This window comes from Calypte anna, chromosome 4A (genome assembly GCF_003957555.1).
Source record: "Calypte anna isolate BGI_N300 chromosome 4A, bCalAnn1_v1.p, whole genome shotgun sequence".
In the NCBI taxonomy this organism is placed as follows: Eukaryota; Metazoa; Chordata; class Aves; order Apodiformes; family Trochilidae; genus Calypte; species Calypte anna.
Window position 1 is genome coordinate 27,488,283 of NC_044248.1, and position 19,797 is coordinate 27,508,079.

Below are 19,797 nucleotides of genomic sequence, written 5' to 3' on the forward strand. Positions count from 1 at the left end.
CTTTGAGCTTCATTTGTTCCTGGTCTCACAAAAGATACGCATAGCAATTTATAAATAAACTAACACAGCAAAATTTGGAGTGCTTATCACAATTTTCACCTCACAGGTTACTGGAGGCATTTGCCTTTGCCTCTTGACAAAATCTGTCTTCCAGCTAGAATTAAGATATTTTGGTTGCCTACATGAAAAGAAAACAGATGCTACTGTGTCTGGGGAGAATTCAGAATGTGATCTTGCATGTCGTATTTCTAAGGTTAATGTCAATTCATTCTAATGTCAATGCATATACTGAACTCTGCTATTATTTTAAACAAACTTAACTTTCTTTTTCTTCCTTATGTCTCAGATAAAAGATCTGTTTCCCATATTACTGCCAGTGTTAGCAACAGAAATGTGGGAGACATAATGACTGTCAGATGCAAGAACTGCTGGCAGCCATTGCTAAAAGGCGATCACCTATAACCCAACATCTTGAGAGAGTACCTGCAAACATTGTCTTGCACCTGGCTGAGTTCAGTGCTGCATTAAAAACCTGCATGGGGCAATTCAGCAGCCCTACTCCATGGAGCTATAAGCATGGCTTTGTGTGCAACTATATTATTTTGGAATGCATGCCCATGAGGTCCAAGATCTTGGTCTCAGGCCTGGAAAGGAACCATAAGAGCCAGGTGCCCAATGATAAGGCAATGATAAGGCTTTGGCTGGTGAATTTCAGTATGGAAAAAGCCCAGAGGAGAGCAAAGATAATAATCAGAGATCTAGAAAACATGACTTACTCAGAGACTGGAAAAACTAAGATAATGCACTTGAGAATGAACAATGAACTCATCGTCTGACATGAGAACTCAAGTACATGAAAGATCTCCAAGTGTACATGACAAAATATAAACATGTTAAATCTGTGACAAGAAAGTTTCTGTTTAGATAAAAGAATCATTAAACATAGAACATTGGCTATACATAAATTTCTTCTCAGCCCCTTCTTTTCATGCTTCTAGTACACACTACATTGGCAGCTTACTTTTTTTCATGGTGGAAGCCTGAAAAATCTTTTCTCCTCAGTTCTAATGGGGTCCTATTCCAAGACAGCTAGAAAGTCAGAGTTATTCTCCATAGGCAAAAAATCAGAAGGTAAATATCAGCAGGGGAAGGTGCTTCCATGCCATGGTTAGCTGATCACTGACTCTGAAAAAAGAACCATGGGCACTGAAGGGGTAAGGAAGAAAAACAGTGTTATACTGTGGAGTAGACCCTGTAGAGAAAGGGTAAAATGACACACACTTCTCAAGATTACTAGTAAACTTGAGCTAATCAGCATGTATGGAACTTGCATCATTGTATAAATTTGGAAGGGCACAGAAGGGTCCAAAAAAATATGGTTTTACTTTTATTCTTTCTTCTGTAGGAAACATTGAGACTTTAGGTAGTTAATAATAAGTCATGCTTTAAAACAACCAAACAGAAGGGAATGCAGAGGTCACTCCCATCTTTATGATTGTAAACAGTATGAAATGCAAGAGTAGGACACCTGTTTCTTAGGTGTCACCAAATTCTGCATGAAAGTTCTGTTAAAAATGGCTTGAAAATATACAGTTAAAATTAGAAAGAATTATGTTAGAAGGGTAATTTCTTTTTCTTTTTCTTCACAGAAAATTGTTCAGACATGATTTTATAATTTTAAAAGCTAACTCATCTATATCAATAGCATGCTGATAGCGTTAAATAGCACACTCATATGCATTGACCAGCATAGCTCTGTCTTCTTCTTGGCCACCATCCCAGTCTTTTTTATGTAAAGAAATATTACATTCATGTTTAGAAACTACTTAGTTTTCTAATTACTGGTAGTTTTGGTAAGCCACTCTATTAATCTGTCCCAGCATATGGGCACGTAGACTGTCAAGCTCTAAAGTTAATACTTGTGTGAAGTAGCAGGCTAACAGCTCTAGAAATACTACATTCAAGATGTTTGTATTATTATGCTAACCATGAAGCTCTCAGTGTGAAAGAAAGTTGGAAACCTAAATTTCAACAGAAGCAGAAAAACACAGCTAGTTTGGCACTGCCACATGAACAAAATCAGTTCCTTTTAGCCCTGGGAGGCATCAGCCACTTGCAACACTCAAGTGAAAAGTTGTGTATCAAACTTGAATCTACCCAATTCACCTAGTACTTACTAGGTATCTAGCAGAACTTAACAAGAACCTACAAGAACTTGACTAATTCCTTGAGTGACTCATGTGAGCTTATAAAAATTATACAAGCAGTAGCTTTTTAGCAACAATAGCTTTGGGTTTTCTTTATTTGGAGCAGTTATACTCTCTGTAATTACCTCTTCTGAACTGGCTTGCAGAGAAAATATACTGGTTGTACAGAACCTCTACTCTGAAATCCCACCAAGGGCAGGAGAATATGACTCAGTATATACATATCTTCACTCATAGTGTCAGGATTTTTCATTGAAACAAATCCTGAGATTTTCATGTTGCCATTCGTGGATGGCAGTTTGCAAAAGTTATTGTTAATCCCACTATTGTTACCTCCACTAACCATTTTCTACAGAAAATAGCTTGCCAAAACAATAAATCAAGACTTTAAATTCCACAGACTCATACTGGTTGGAGGCCGCTTCTCTGCAGAATAATGCCTTTGTACCAAACATTCCTGTAGCACAGTTTAAAACAGTATATTATATTCAGGTTTTTAAAAAAATAGACAATTGTTTCTGCTTGTGAGAGTGTTTTATGAATATATTTATAGGCAGAAATCAGCCATAAAAACATAGGAAATAAAGCACTGGGAGCTATAGAATAGAAATCATTCTTCAAAGCACTTTCTAAACTTTAGAAAATGATCATAAAATTGTAAAAGTAGTTGTCAAATTTGAAATGCAATCCTAGCAAAGACCTTCTTTGCACCAACATGTTGTAAAAGGTATATATAAATACAAAAGTAAGGAACCACAGAAAAAGTATTTCTGAGATAATGTCAAATTCATATAAAAGAAAATACTGACAACAGCTTGTATAATAATAATATTGAAGATATGTAATTCAACAGAAAATGACAAATAATCTTGCAATTTAACACACAAATGGCTACATTATGGTCTCACATTACATCCAAGGTTAAGAGTGTGTGGTGCAAACTAAGTGTGGTGCATGCATTTCTTACCTAATTTCACTCCTTAAGCATGTCCAAAATTTTACCAAAACCTGAAGTGTTCCCTATTACTCTGAGACCTTAGTCCTATAACCTTTGCAAGATTTTGCCATAGTGGCCTTGCAGTGTTGGAATGATACTATTCCTATTTTATATACAGAAAACTGAGTACAGGAACTAAAATGCCTCATCAGAGGTTAGCAAGTTGCTTCTACTTCCTTGGTGTTTGCCAAGCCGTTGTTCTGGTCTTCTGCTAAAATTACATGATTCTTCACCTTTGTCTCCCTTCAGGGAGATCTGGAGATCACAGCTCTACATCAGAAAGCAGACAAGGAACTCTTAGAGAGTAAGAAGCTGTCACATGCCTGTGCACCTACATGCACCTTTTCCAGATAGATGCTAGAAGTCTTGGCATCCAGTAAGTAGCACAACATTTCTCTCATCAGTTTGGATTTCCATCTTGAGTTGCAATTCAATAGCAATGCTGTCAGGTCTCACCTGCACCCTGCCCTCCCTCCTGTACAATAAAGTTACATTATAAAACTCCTTCAAGGAGCTGTGCACCCCTTTTATACTAGAATTGACCTGTGCTATAAAAATCCTCTTGATTATTTTGTGGTTTTCCCAAATAGGTTTTTGAGTTGAATTGTTGCTCTTTTCTTGTTTGGTTAAAAATAAATTGCTGGTGGCTTGAATGGACACTGACGCCTGTTTTCAGATTGGGCATGGGTAATAACATGAATTGATGTAATGTACGTGCTGCCAGGAAATAAACTGCAGTCATCCCAAGCAGGTTTGAGCATATCAAACCTCTGCTTTAAACTTTCACAAAGCTTTTAGCTGAGACAGGCTATTAAATCATACAAAGTGACACGCTGTGTATCACAGTCCATTATAGTAACAAGGTTACTCTATTAGTGTAAGTGGCAATCACTTGGGTTAGGCAAACTTCTCTAGAGTGTTTGCACCACAGAAAGAAACAGCCACACAGCAGCATGCTCCTGCAACCCAAGCCCTCATGTCCCACATAAGTGTATACTCCCAAACCTCTGCCATGTCAGAAAAACAAACCAGTGAAAGATAATAAGCTAAGGTGATCCTTGCCACAAAGGAGATAAACATCTCTGGTCACCTCTGCTTATAGACTAGAAAAACATTTTCCATGCTATTTTAAATTCTGCTGAATGATCATTGACCCTGGAAGCAAGACAGTGAGCATCATCATGACATGATGGTGATTTCACTTCCAACAATACAATGGAACATCAATTTGCTTTGTGTCATTTACACAGCCCTGAATGCATCAGAGGAAAATAGCATGAAGAACAGAATATAGAACATTATATTTTGGGGTAGCCCTACATGAACTGCAAGAGAAAAGTCACTACTGCTGTGGCAAGCTGCAAGTGTGACAGATCAGGCGGATACAGTATAAGGTTTCTGTTGTTTCCATGGCACATAAAAAAGGGAAATCAACAATGAGTTCACCAATTCAGTTTCTGGATGACAAGACACCATGTAGGGGTGAAGTCCAATTTCTATACCTCTAAGAATTCAACGTATCCCAGAAAAAGCAACACAGATCTTTCAGAAAAATAACTAATCTTAAAAGCTACATGAGATCCACTTATGGAAAAGTTGTTAAACTTTTCTAAACATTACAGTGAGCATAGACTAATGTCCAACAATTGACATAGCAGCTTTGATTGAAAATCAGCTATATTTCATATAGCTGTTCAGTGAAACCCATGCAAAACTTGGTGTGGCCAGCAACAAACTACATGTGTACCAAAATGATACATTTTGTAGAGGAATACAATCTGAATCCAAATGCAGCTATAAATTTGTCATGTGACTCCCTGGTTGATGCTAGTTCATCATCTGTACCTGAATCTGTCACCGGGCAGGCTGGAAACTGGAGTGTAATATATAAATGTATATATATAAAGCTACTTGTCATGAACAACTGCAGAGGTTCTGAGAATGGGTGTGGGTGTACATTAGGAAAAGCTGAGTTCTGGAATGAAGCTCCAATTTCTGTCACAGCAAAGGGTAGAGATGACACTTGAGTGGCACTGCCGGAGTATGAACCATAGACCATGCCCACACTAACACCACAAATGTATGAGAATGTCTAGAAAATGTCTAGACTGTTCACAAGAAGGATTCTGAACTGAAAGACTGTGTTCAGATGGCCTGGAAAGCAGGAGAGTACCTGCCAAACAACAGCCACAGTGGTAATTAAGTAAAAAAAAAAAAAAAAAAAAAAGAAAGAGAAACACCATAGCTCAGTAAGGTCCATGTTACTATCACACCAAAAGCCTACCTGACAACACTTCAGTTTGGTGTGTCAAGAGCAAACACTCTGCTGATGTCTGCTGCAGGAGTATTTTGATCATGTGCAGATGGAAAGCAAACATATTGTTCAGATAATACAATGGCTGACCTTAGATTTTCTGTAGTTTGATCTGGTCTTACGTACATTATTTCTTAGGCTGATGTGACCTTTTCTTCTTAACACACATACTAAGTTGGCATTTTAAGTGAGGGGAAAAAATCATCAGCATAAATTTTGGATTACACTCCTTATTTACTGGTATTTTACTAAAAAAGCCGGCAATTTTCCAGTTCATTAAGGATCAGCTCAGCTCAGATGCTGCTGGCAAGATATAGAGCTATTAGTATACCAATAGTAAAATATTTAACCTAAAGAAAAAAATCCCTACTGCTTAGAAAATAACATCATAATTACTTACAAAATCGCAACATTATAACTATGGCACTGGCTGAAGCCATATGGCACTGAAGCCATTTCTAGTTTTAGAGTTTAGATAAACTCTTCTAATTCTACAGAAGCAGTTTTGGTCAGTTAAGTTACTGAGACCTTAAAATGGTTTGTAAGGTTTACCATACTTGTTGCAATCAAGGTATTAAAATGCTTGAAGTGACAACAGGAAAGGCCCTAGGGGAAAACAAGCACTGACTGAATTAGAAAATAATTCCTCCCCTAAGCAAAATTCGTATTGATTATTCAAAACACTTCTGCACTCTTGCCATTCTAGGCAGAGCAAAGAGATTGTCCTAGCTCTGCCAGCCTTCAAGCCTGCTGCCATGTGTAAGGCCAGACAGGGTGGCCCCATGTGCAGTGCTGCTTTCCCACATGCACTGCTCTGTTGTAGATCCTGTGTGGGGGAAACAAAGGAAGACTCTCACCGATTTGTGCAAGAACAGGAAATCCTTTCCACTTTTCTGGTGAGAATAGTACTCAAATTACAAGAGATTTATAGGTTGTTGTTCCTTGGGGAGCCATTCATCTCTGTGTATTACAAATACAGGCAGTGTGAAGTGGGTATCAACTGCTGCCAAGGCTGATGATAACTACGGCTCACACAAACCCACCACATCTTTTCTGTGGCACAAAGACTCCCCTGTTCTGGAAAGTTTTCTATGAGTGCCTCCTCTTCAGGCCTGCCTTCTCTTTGAGAGGTGCATACTACAAACTGCTAATGTGTGAACCAGCTAATAAACAACACCATAGCTATGCTGGCAATGTAGATGTTTTACTTATACACAAAGTTCGATAAATGAACAAAATAGTAAGATCTACTAAGAGACTTTCAATAAGTGATTTGAAATTACAACTGCTCAGAGGGAGCAGGGAGACTTGTGGAAGAGCAATGGAGGTTCTAGCAGCTTTAGAGTGTTATCTGATTGCACTAGCTGCATTTATGTTGTGGAGTGGTCACATTGGCAGCTGATGGTAAGTACTTCATCAGCACTTCCACAAATGCAAAATGAAGACTGATGGGCCTAGACGGAGATAAGTAAAAAGGAACAAGCAGAATAATGACAATAAGCCCACCAAATGCTGCAATTACCTACTCCCTACAAAGAGCTGGTCATGCCATGGATATAAAGGTCAATTTCTGCATGAATTAGATTTGTTACTTCAAAATAATGCAGAGTTTGGGCCAGAGACACAGGTTTTTTTGTTGCTATTTGTTTCCAGTTTTTGTTTCGGGGATGGGAAAATGCTGAGTTTTTAAACTGGTAAAACTGCAGCATGGAGTTTCAGTTAGGGCTACTGACAGTATTGGAGCCAGTCCTGCTCCTAGCCCTGCTGGGATACACACTGTAAGACAGACCTGGAGATTCTGCCACATTGAACCATCTCTGTCTGTCTGTCCTCTCTCTTGATGATGTGGATTAATCCTAGGTAAAAAAGGGTCTGCTTTTGTGAAATAAGATAATTCCTACAAATGAGCTGATCTACACAATACTGGGATTGGAGTCTGGCTTATAAAATTTATTTACAAATCAGCTTGACTCTGTTTGAAAGCCTTCTGCTTAAGTTACAGCAATACATATACAGTAACAATATCAATAGTCGTAAACTAAGCATCCCCTGGCAGAACGTGGACTCAGCTATTGATGCATATATTGCATCTATCTCCAACAAAGAAAATATTAAAGTCTACTCAGGGAATGCTGTGTCAAATACACAGAATAACTGTAGTCACAAGCACTCTTTGTCCATAGTCAGTACTCTCCCTTAACTACAAGTATGTGCCTGTTTCTTTTAAGTAGAAACACTGGGGATGTTTTGTGGGGAAGGTTTGTAAATCCAGACACAGCTTGTGAATTTTGCAACTTGTTGCCCTGGTATTTTTCGAGTTTTGAGGTTTTATAAACCTGTATAGAAGTTGATTGCTTCTGCTCCCTTCTATTAGTACAAAGTGGCCTACATGGAAATATCAGGGTCTGGATTCTTCTGCTACAGTTACCTGCTTTGCTCTTTCTGCTTCATATTCCCACTCTCCCCTTTATTGCTACTTACTCAAAGGGGTCGCTGGGATCAGCTCTCTGGAGCTCTGGAGGAATCGGGATTCTTTTGTAGTACATTTCCCAGTCAAAAGCTCCTCGCATGGCGTCCCCCGCCTGTGCCTCGTAGCCAAAGTGATTGTGGTCAATGACATCGATCATAGGACACACGATGGTTTTGTGGTTTAGTGCAATCTGGTCTGAAAAATGAAAGTAGAAAATAGGAAACGGCATGTCTAGTCAAGCCATCTATCATATTGCTGAGAAGTGAGTCCCACAGGTTTTCTGATGTTTGAAGATTGCTTGCTTTGTTCCCTACGGCCCCCAAATAATTTCATTTTTCAAACCCGTACCGAACCTTTATCTAAAGTGGACTTAATGCAGTTGGGCAATGATTAGAAGAATTTACAGTTCTTTAAAGGGAGGCATATCCCTGTGAGACCCACAGGAGTCCAGTCATCTATATCTCTGTCACTTTGCTACTCTGAGCTGTCCCCATTCTGTCAGCTACGGAGCAAGTCAGCAAGCAAAATGTAAAAATACTCCTTCAGCTGTGGGGAGTGTGTATGGCAAACTCCTGTGTGAGAGATTTGTGTTCCTAAATGTGAATCTCAACAGTTGCAACCGCTCAGCTGCTGTTCCAGTGGCTCTAGTGTGCATCAGCTTTGAGATCAAATGCCACAAATTAAAGGCAAACTCCAACATGAAGAACAAAACAGGGCTTGTGTTCTTTTTTTTTTTTTTGTACTGACCTTTGAGACATAAAGAAAGTTCCACAGTATTATTCTTACTCACCTATTTTCTAAAGAAAGGAGTTTCTTTTTGCCTTTTTTAAAAAAAACATATAGAGCTGTGAGGCTAAATCAAATTCCCATCTCTAAAAGAAGGGCAGTGTGGGCCTGAATCTGCTTTGGTGAGTCCTATTGCTTAATCCCTGAGAGGTCCTCAGAAAAGCAAGTAAACTAAAGAAGACATTCCAAATGCAAGAACTAGGCAAAAGAACAATGATTTGAAATGAGGAACTACAGGGAAAATTTGTAGCTTCAATGGCAAAAAAGGACAGTAGAAAAACTATTGATGGACCCTTGAAAAAACAAAATCTCCACAAATTCCAAGTATAAAAAGCTTTTCTCTATATTAGCTTCTAGGCTAAATTATTTACAAAATATAACACATTGTATGACCTATGTAGAAAACGTGTTTTTAAGGATTAGTTGTCACTAGTGCTTGATAATATCCTAAAAAAAAAATTAGAGGGCTGAGTGTGAAACATACACTTAGCTAGGAAAGCAGGTAATACTGCTGTAACGATTAATACAGATTCTGCTTCCTTGCTCCTGAAAGACTGAAATTAAGAAAAAAAGATTATTTTAGCAAAGCATCTGTAGTTTTCACATTTATTGTCAGTTTTTTAGAGACTGCCCAAATGGGGGTTACAATGATGACTGCTAGTGAGAAATTACTGTGTCTGGAAGTTCAGCAGTTTTTTACATCCTTATTCTTTAATAGTGAAATAAATTTAAAGCACAGGCTCCCACAAAATTCTATGAAATTCATTGCAGACATAATAGCTACATTACTCGTGCTATCGCCTCATATAATTATATTCACTGGTATACTGTGTAGTGTTATCTGTAATCGTTACGCAAAGACATTTTTATGTAATATATTTCCTGTGATGTTCCTACTAACAGCTACAGGGTTTATAATAATCTGTCTCTGATCCCCCCCCTTCTAAATTGATTGGAGGAGACAAACTAAATGGGATTGATTTGGCTGGAGCAGGTCAAAGGTTGGCTTATAGTACATTAGCATCCTTCTCTTGATCTTCAAAAGCTTCTGCCTTTAAAGAGTCTGGTGGAAATTCTGGACTGGAAATTCTGAGTTGCATGCAGAGATAGCCAAGGAGAAAATTACTTGTGCAGTGCCCGAACTCTTTTACAAGTACAATGATGCTTACCTGCTTACCTGTGTGTATCTGCACAACCAACTTCTCAGACTTTTGAAGCTGTGCACACCAAAAGGCACAGTAAACAATCACACTTGCAGCCTGCCTGCTACTTTCAGTATGCCTAAAATAATGAATTTCTCATATATACTTCTTAGGCTTTGATGTAGCCCCAGTATGAAATCAGGAAACAGAAAAAAAGGGCTGTAGGGCTAGCTTCCTTCTCTTAAGAGTGCTAGTGTCATAGCTTTACATATATGAACATGCTTCTACCTTTGCAAGCCACTGCTCTTTATCCCACCTGCTCCTAATACAAGAGCCTGAAAATAGCAGGTGAAATGATTTACAGTTTTTCTATTGCCTTTACTTATAATCTTCTCGCAAATTCCTATTGTTCTGAAAATTTCAATCCATTGTTTCAGTGTACATATATTGCAGATAAAGGGAAGAACAGACAGGTAAGCACCATTCTACATGTAAAAATCTTGCCAACTTAAGGGAAAGCATGGGATCAAGGGAGAACATTGCTCAGAGCTTTCCCCTTAGCAGTTTTAAGCAATATACACACGCATATTTGAAGTCAACACTTTTAGTATCAAGCAGAGTGTGCATCTATGGCAATAAGAAGTTTTCTGTACTGCATAAGCCAGTCTAAAAATGTAGGCTTTATCTTTAGAAGAAAGATGCAGATCTTTAATTTCAAGTGTTTGTTTCAAATTGGCCTGGTTAAAGTAGCAATGCCACACTGAAAGTACTCTTATTTTCCTCCTATGATTACAGATGGTGACAACATATGATTGGCTCAGTAAATTATTTCTTATATTATATATTATATATATTATCTGAGTTGTCATAAGTATCTGTACTTTTAGTCTTCCCCACTGCCAATCATGCATCATATACATGTTGTGGAGAGACAACTATAGCTAGCAGGTGTCTTTATAGAATCATACAATGCTAGAACAATTAGGGTTGGAAGGGACCTTAAAGATCACCTAGTTCCACACCCCCTGCATGGGCAGGGCCACCTCCCACTAGATCAGGTTGCTCAAAGATCCATTAACTTGATAACTTGCTATGCATCATCTAATCATTGTATAAATATAAGTGTTGGTCACGTAAAAAATCTATTTTGGAAGCCTAGCTCTGGCAGTCTATGGCACTAATGATTATTCTCCATCTTCCCTCTTCCTCCTGCAGCAATATCAGCAGAAGGAAAAATGAGCCTGGATCTTTCAAGCTGTTTTGCTGCTCAGTTCCCTACCTTAAACCTGCAATAACTGCAGCTTCACACTAGACTCTCAACTACAGCAGCTGGAGCCCAAGTCACATCTTTCCTTTTGCTAACTTGATATTACTGAGGAGTAACAACAGACAGCTGTGTTTGCCCACATTTTCACATAACTACAGCTGTCTGCTCAGTGAACATCATGCAAAACTCTGAATGGTTTATCTCAGTTTAGAAACCCATTTAAAATAAAGAAATAAACTGAGCTTAAAAAAAAAAAAAAAAGCATTCTAAGCATTCTTACATCTGTTCATAAGAAAAGAAAACAAAAGAGTGTAACTGAAAACTGTGATCCAGCCCCAATGCCTCTCTCAGCAAAGACTGACAATCTTCATTCCAGAGCACAGCTGAACTGGGAGTCATGGGGACTTTTCATTACACATAGCATTTACAATAAGAGCTAAAATAGGGCAGCTTGAAAGCAATTAATATCCAGTATATCCCTTGCTTTGAATGACATTCAGTCAAATGCAGTGTTCAGTGAAGCAAAAGACAGATCTTTAGACAATACTTGCAAAATTATATTAACGTCACTATCATTAGTAACAAGGTGTCATCTGGTTTCAGTATAGCAAATATTTGCCATCTAATGGTTATGAGACAGTTCTTTCATCCTTTTTGGAAAAAAAGGGCACAGGACATCTAACTACACTAGCTGTGTAGTCTTTCTCTATTTGTCCTTCATCCTCTACTTTTTCTTTCATAATAGATCTACTGATCCTGGGCTCCAGTTTTTTTCAAGAGTAATTTCTCAGTCCTCTGGCTGGTTAGCTAAGGGTATTTCTACTGTGCATGGAACAAGAAAGATCTCATTCCACTGTAGAACTAAGAAGTGTGACTTGGTTCCTGATGAAGCTTCTTTCATCTTTCCAGTTTTCTGGCTCGAGGCTGAGGGTTCCCATCATAAGCTCTATACCCTGATGCAACCTAACTGCAATTATGAATCCATTCAGTCACCATTCAGTTTATTTTTGAGATTTTAGAGGGTGATACCCTCTAGATACCATCTGATACCTAGATGTACCTTCATTTTAGACCAGAAAAGGAACTGGTTTCACAACTTGCAATTTTCCCATGTCTAAGTTAAAACATAGAAGACTTATGTCTCATCTACAGTAACTTAGCAGAAGCTTTCAAGAACAAGAATGAGAATCTTGAGATTTCTGTCATTAGTGGCAATGCATCATGGTGGGGCAAAATCAGAAAGCAGAGGAAAGGTGGCTGTAGAATATGCCACTGTTTAATGGCAAATAGTGTTTCTTGTGGAAGGCTTATTGAAACATGTATTTCCCTCTGCTCTTTTATGCCATTTGGGCTTAAAGTGGAGACACAGAGGTTATTTTTAAAAATGCTGATGTTGTGATTAAGGGAAAAATGGTAACAAGGGGAGAGACTATGTATATGAGCATGTAATTTTATATTGAAGGTAGAAAGGATTAAAATTTGGAATTTTGTACATTATCTTGTTACAAACTGAAAAAAATCATAGTTGCTAGGTTTTTTTGGGTCTCAAGTGGTAGTTCATTAGCAGAACAGCATCTGTTCTTGCTACAAATGCTTTATCAGCTCATTGTGTGGCCAAACTAGTCATTGCAACAAAATTCAAGAAACAATAACCATAAATTGGTGAAACCCTGTCATGTACTTACAGCATACTTTTTTAATTAATACAAATTTCTTTGATAGTAAACTCAGAAATTTTCTTTTGTTTGTTAGCAAAAAAACATTCCCATTTGCAAAGCACATACACTTTGCATGTAGTCAGGTAGGAAAGGGGACATTGTTTCCTGAAGTTAAATCCTAGACTACAACAATTGATTTTTTCCATTCCTTTGACTAATGGTGATTTGCCAGATGCAGCTGGAATCCAGCAAAGCAGTCAATAGCAAATCATTCTTACTGAGCTGCCTGTTGTGAATGCAGTTGTTATTGGATTTAACTCTGAAGTCTTGTATACATTTACAGCAAAAGCTGTTTTAATGGAATGTGGAGGACTAGGAAGGAAAATAATACCTGCATAACAGAAGTTTTCAGGTATATCGTAAGGGCATGGCATAATACTAGATTTAATAGTGTATTTAGCAGTAGTAATAATAAAATAAATTGTAACTCTAATAGACCAAAATGATATTTCAAAATTTTACTAGCTCTGTAGTCACAAAATGGAGCTGCTCTCATTTATCTGAGTTCTTTCTCATCTTGGCTATTCAGACACTGCAGCAGAGCTCTAAACACTTCCATACAGTCTATGTCCTGCTTACTGTGGGACATGGCTTTGATTGCTTAACCTAAACTATATGCTCTAATTTTAATGGCTGATGAATGCTCATACACTTACTAAGCAAGGGAGGGAGCCAATTCACGTTGACTTCGCAATGGGAATCCAGAAATGTCAAGACTTCTCCTCTAGCCAGCGAGGCTCCTAGCAGTCTGGTCCGAATAAGCCCTTCTCGTTTCTTGGTTCGTACAATCCTCACTTTGGCAAAACGGACCATGTATTCCTCCAGCTTCTCTTTTAAATGTTCTAGAAAGAAGGGCAAAAAAAGCGTCAGTGGTGCCAGGCCTGGAGGAGCCAACAGGACAGGTTGGCATGCAACCTGCAAGCAGCTTATCTACTTCCACCTCTTGTCACTTCAAGTCCTCCAAACTCTGCCACAAATCCTCCCTGCGATGGTTTGGAAAGTGCATATTCTCTGTTTTATCACACAGAGGAAGACACTGACACTCTGGACCTTTTACTGCAGTTGCTACTGGCAACCTGCCATCCACAATATAATCGTGGCCAAAACTACTGCAGGATATTCATCCATCCTCTGGTTCCTGCAGCCCAAAGCCAGATAAACATTCTGACATGCCATATTATAAACAGTGTCCTTTCCAAGTGGGCTTCCTATATCAAGTAATTATGAAGAACTATTCATGGAAAGCAAATCTTTAAAGGTAAGCATTAAACTAGCATGATCAGAATGTTTTTGTAAGGGGAAAGGAAGCAGACGTGAAGGAAGATCTTAATAGCTGGATAACAATGTGAAGCAAACAGACTGCTTACTTCCTAATAAAATTAAATTTCAAATACAGAGCAGTTCATAGATTCCATTATCTGCATAACCTGGTTCTGTTTGCATCACAAAACAGCACCTCTGGGAAATATTTTCTTCTGACTAGAATCATACACTTAGTTTCATAAAAAAAACCCAACAACAATAATCACTCAACAGTTTTGCCTCTTCCTAAATACATCTACCACAGAAATACTGATCTTTTGCCTTTGATACACCACCTCAGCTTGTCAGACTACTTTGGAAAAACCTGATAATTTCATTTGGCAGGGAAAGAAAGAGAAAAAAGCTTAGTCTCCAATAATTAAAACGTGATAAGCCAAAGTTAGTGATGCTAGTGGCTGAAAGCTAAGTCTTACTGAGATGGTTTTGCCAGGTTATGATTGCTTCTTATATCAGCTATTAATTCTTTGAACTCCCTCATTAGAGACTGCAAGAACTATGCTAGAGACTATCTAAACAGACTATCATTTAGCAGTACCCTCAAGCATATAAGGCTGACACATAGATTAAAGACAACAAGCAAACAACCTCTGGTGTGGAGAGTACAAAACCTTGAATTAAAATAAAATACAGCTCCAATGAAACAAAGCTTCCTGCACATGTTCCTTCTTGCCTCTGCTCCTTTCCTTCATAGCTGACAAGCGCACAGGACATTCCAAATCTACCTGCAGATTAAGAAGAAGAAGCAGAAACACTGGTGTGTAGTTATATATACATAGATTTAATAGCAGAGTACTGTCTGAGATGCTTCTCTGCACTGAGGAATCCTGCTGCACACTGACACAAAAGAGGGAGCATCCTGAGACCTGGGAACATCTGCTTGCAAGGATTACAGAAGAAACTAGGGGTTTGGGGCCAGAGAAACCAAATGGTTTGGAGATCTGTTGTGTAAAGAGTGTGTTTTGTGTTCATAGATCTCTCAAGGAGTATTAGATCAAGTGACAAAGGCCAAATCTGAGACAAAAAAAAAAAAAAAAAAAAAAAAGACATAAAGACATTCAGATAAACAAATACTTTTGACCTCTACTCTGTCACTGATTGTAGAATACACAGACTTAAATTATGAAATTTGGCTAATTTACAGTTAGATTCAATGATTTTAAAGGTCTTTTCCAGATTAAATGATTCTATGATTCTATGAAATAATAAGAGGTATCTCTTTTTTCATCCCATTTTCCAACTTATGTGCTCAGTAAGAACGAACACAAACCCCCAGCAGCTGCAATGATAAGAGATAGACTATGTATATGAATTATGATCTTTGTATGCCCAACCATATCCACAGGACGAGGGCTGTGTACAAGTTACCAGTGTGATTCAGTTTAGGTACCAGCTACAATTCAGTATCATGACTGAGCTTACAATTACTGAACTCAAATCTTAGATCATTTGTACCCATGTACAAAACTGTCTAAAGTGTATATTTATTGAACAGTTGTCCTGTTTTTATGAGCTCCACTGAGGCTATTCCCATAGTGTAAGAATATAGAAGAAGGAAAACAGACCTTAAAAATACAAACACAAAGACCTTGCAGGTAATAAAAATAAGTTTGTTAGGGTTGTCAATCTGGATTTTTTTTCTATGATGTAAATTGTGTGATCTTAGATCCATGAAAAAAGAAACAGTTTCAAAGTGACAGGATATTAGATTTTTCCAAAATAAATCAAACCTAATCTGTTAGGTCCAATAGCTTCTGTTACTTCTCAGAATTTCATGAATTTCCTGTGGTTCTTTTCACTTGCCAACCCTCAGAGGTGGATTCAGTGACAAGATGCCAGCTGATCAGAGGATCTTAATATACAGCTCTGACTTTGTCTATGTGTCAGATAAAATTGCTTTACTATTACCTGTGAGATAATTCTAGTCAGTCTCCCTCTTTGTATGTGAAGGTGGCTACCAAAGAATCATCTGATCTCTCTGATGGAGAGAAGCAGGGCCTTACTTGGACAGCTGAAGCTGTTTGTGGTGTTGGTTGGCTCTCTGTTGCTTGTGAAGAACTTCAAGGCACAGCTGAATTTGACTTTCACTAGTTAGATGCCTCAAGGGATGATGTCAGGCCCTTGCCTGACAGCTTGAATACAGCCACTGCTGAAGTTTAAGTGAACTAATAGAATATGCTCTTCTCATCTATTCGGATTGATATCACTTTTCTTGGCCCCAATAAATTTGGTGAAATTCAGTCTCATTCAAAGAACTTAATTTCATTTCTTTCATATCTTGCAAAGGGAAAATTCTGAAAGCTGAGTGCCTATCCCTTCACTTCAAGACAAGATGATGTAAACTACTGTATTACATATATTCTTCTCTGTTCTTTTATCAATTGGTTAGTAGCAAAAGAGGTGAATAATATGATTCGTTTGTCATCGGTTATATTTGAGCTTGAGCTCTGAGAAATTAATGCTAGTCCACACTGTTCTTTCATTGCTTCAGATTCTCTGTAAACTCAGGAAAAGAATGATCTCAATTTTTTTTTCCCTTTCCAGAATACCTGAAATTCTGTGGAACAGAAGTTCTCAATACAACTTTGCTCCCTCCCACTCTCAGATAGCTCTTCACACATTTCAGACATTGTGTTACCCAATTTGTGAAAAACTGCATTAAAACATCCAGCACATCTTTTGATGCCAGAATTACATATCCCAAAATTTTCACCTATTCAATTAGTCCCCTGATTGAATATTTTATCATCTTCTCCTTGTTGCTCAAAGAACAACTCATAAAAAAGTAGATGTGCACAAGAAATATTTGCATGTTCACACAGAATTCTAAATGCATCCTTGTTTAGACATATCTGGAAGTTATCAGAAAGAAAACAAAAATTCTAGTGTTCATCTTTATAGAGCTTAGTTAGAGAAGTGATATTAAAAAAAAAAAAAAAAAAGATCAGGTCTACATCCAGACCAAAGAATACAGATTACTAGAGATACATAAGGTATCTAGATTTGCTAAAACAGTTACATGTTATTAATATCCTAACAATAAGTCATGACAGCCAAGCAGATTCCAGTAACAATAGCTACTCTATCTTTAGTTCTGAGATTTGGCCAAGATGACAGTTTGGGAAATATTCTCAATGACTACAAAATCATCAAGAAGTACTTAAGTTCAGTGACTAGCTACAATATTGTTGTGAGAGTGAAAATATCTTAAAATGGAGGAAAAAAAATCCCTTTTGGATGCATAAGTAATTTTTTATTTTTACCTTAAATCAATATGAAGTGCTCTCATATTGTATTTCCCTCTGCAAGGTCTTGTGGAACAAATTGTTTCAAATCTTACCAAAGTCTAGAAGCACAAACAAACAGAGTAACACCCATAGACAACAGAATAGTAGTAGTTTTAAGGAAAACTCTAGTATTTTCTACCATTTACATAAGCAGTGAAAAAATACCTTTCATATTGAACCACTCCTTAAAGTCACTCCCATATTTCTTAATATAGTGGTGAGACTCCTTAAAGGAAAATTGCAGTTCTGCAGGACCGATGGTCAGTAGCTGGATTGGGAGACTAGCTGGTCAGTAAAACAGCCCATGTTTGAGCCAGGGGTCATGAGTACATAGATGCTATGACAAAGACAATACCTGGGAATTTCACAGCTCAACTGTTGCTTAAAACAGAATAGACAAGACTTTAGAATTCTCTATATGGGAATAACTTTGATCACAAATGATCTAGATGTTTGTGAGATGTTTGTGATTACAAACAATTTTTGATTTTATAACCTTGTCTTTTTCACAAAACATAAAAATAAGATGCCCCTGTTCACCAGACTCCATAAATTTCCCTCACAAAAGAAAAAACCCAAATGATATTGTATTTGCTATAGTACAACTGCACTTTCCCACAGTTCCCAATTACTGTGCTACTAATATTATCTCCAGAAGAAGCATCATGCACACAAAACATAAATATTACACACATATATTTAGAAGCAAGTAAACTCAAGTGCCCAAGTAAACATGCAGCAATGTCAAAGCAAAACTATAATTCTAAAGAAATTCTCTGAAAGAAATTATAATGTGGTGTGTGAAAGAAAGAGCAACCTGTAATAAAAAGGCCTTTAAATGTCCAGGGGATAACACATTCTGCCCATTTGTTACCAAAAGAAACATCTTGCCACAACAATAAAACAGGGAGGTAAGATTGCCTCATTTATATGCAGTAATATTACATAAATTTCCCTTTCAGAGATAGGCAAGAGCAAGAAGCCAGAATTTAAATTCTGCAGTGAGCTATAAATGGTGCACTTTGGATAGAAAGAAGCCAGAGCTCCTGTCACTAGATATAGAGAGTAAATGTCTAATTTGTAATTTAGAAGAAAATGCATCATTCTTTCATTCTTTCCTTCACAGCGTTGATCAAATGAACCCATGAATCATATGTTTGACACATGCCAGGCACCTGCCAGAGCAAGAGTTGCCACAGGCAGTGACAAATAAAGAATAATGCATGGGCAGGAGGTTTACAGGCTGTCACTGCTTTGACAAGTGGTGCTAAAGGGAAGCATTATGTCTCTTCTAGCAATAGTCTGTAAACAAATTCTCCATTGTAATTGTTTTTTTGTGGGCCTTTTCTGTCTTAATTTAAAATCTGGAGGAGCTTTTATAAAAGAATAGCAGAGACACAATTACCTGGACATAGTAATTAAAGATCTACTCAAGCAGAGTATCCAGTTACTTAATTTGGTGTGCAGATACAAATTGGATATCAAGATTCTATCTTTGTCAGGAAAAAAAAGTAGTAAAAAGCAGAACTGCAATTCTCTCCTGTTCGGATGCATACAGGGAACATTTCATTACCACATAGGTACCCCATGGCAATATGTGCTATGCAACAAGCACTCTTCCTCTACAGTTACTGAGAAGGTGTTAAGACAGATTTAAAAGATCATGCAAAAACTGGAGCTGGCCTTCAGGACTCGCTTGACTGCAGCATAGACCATAAAAGAGGGAGGAAAAGAAGAAGAAAATAGATACTTTTGTTAAGTCCATCTTAACACAGCCAGGCAGGCCCATCCCAAACCTGGGTCTGTAATGCAGTCAACCTGGTATTTCTGCTGGTGAAGAATGAAAGGAGTCCTGTGGCTGTTTTGTTGTGTAACAATTATGAGGCCAGTTCCACAAGATTTTTTTCAATCTTTTTTCTAGCCAGGCCAGGAGCAAAGAGCTTAGTGCCCAATAGGCACAGAAAAACCTGTCAGTACATCCATGGCTCTCACTGTGAAAAGGATCTCCACAATTTTATGTCTTTTTATGCAAGACATGATTATCTTACCAGGTAAAATTAGCAAGGATACCTTCCATGCTTTTTCTGAGGCCTTGTGCATATGTTTTTCCTGGGAAACCTCAGCTTTCTGTCTAATATTAAGTCTTAAGCTTCACAGAAAATACATTAGGGAAACTTAGTGGCTTATGATTATTTGTTTTCTGCAGCAACTGACAAAATAGCCCTCTGCAGCATATTGCCATTATTTTTACCTTCACTGCCTGTATATATGCTACTGTAAAAGCAAGTC

The 19,797-nt window shown here is 37.8% G+C and overlaps 1 protein-coding gene across 1 annotated transcript in view; it reads right to left on the minus strand.

Annotated features, from left to right (window-relative positions):
- The window catches only part of GALNTL6 (polypeptide N-acetylgalactosaminyltransferase like 6), a 451,137-nt gene that overhangs the window by 72,745 nt on the left and 358,595 nt on the right, over positions 1-19,797 (minus strand). The window contains exons 5-6 of the mRNA XM_030449917.1: positions 13,558-13,743; positions 8,000-8,183 (exon numbers count right to left, since the gene is read on the minus strand). Coding sequence (XP_030305777.1) covers positions 8,000-8,183; positions 13,558-13,743 — 370 coding nt within the window. The remainder of the gene's footprint in view (positions 1-7,999; positions 8,184-13,557; positions 13,744-19,797) is intronic.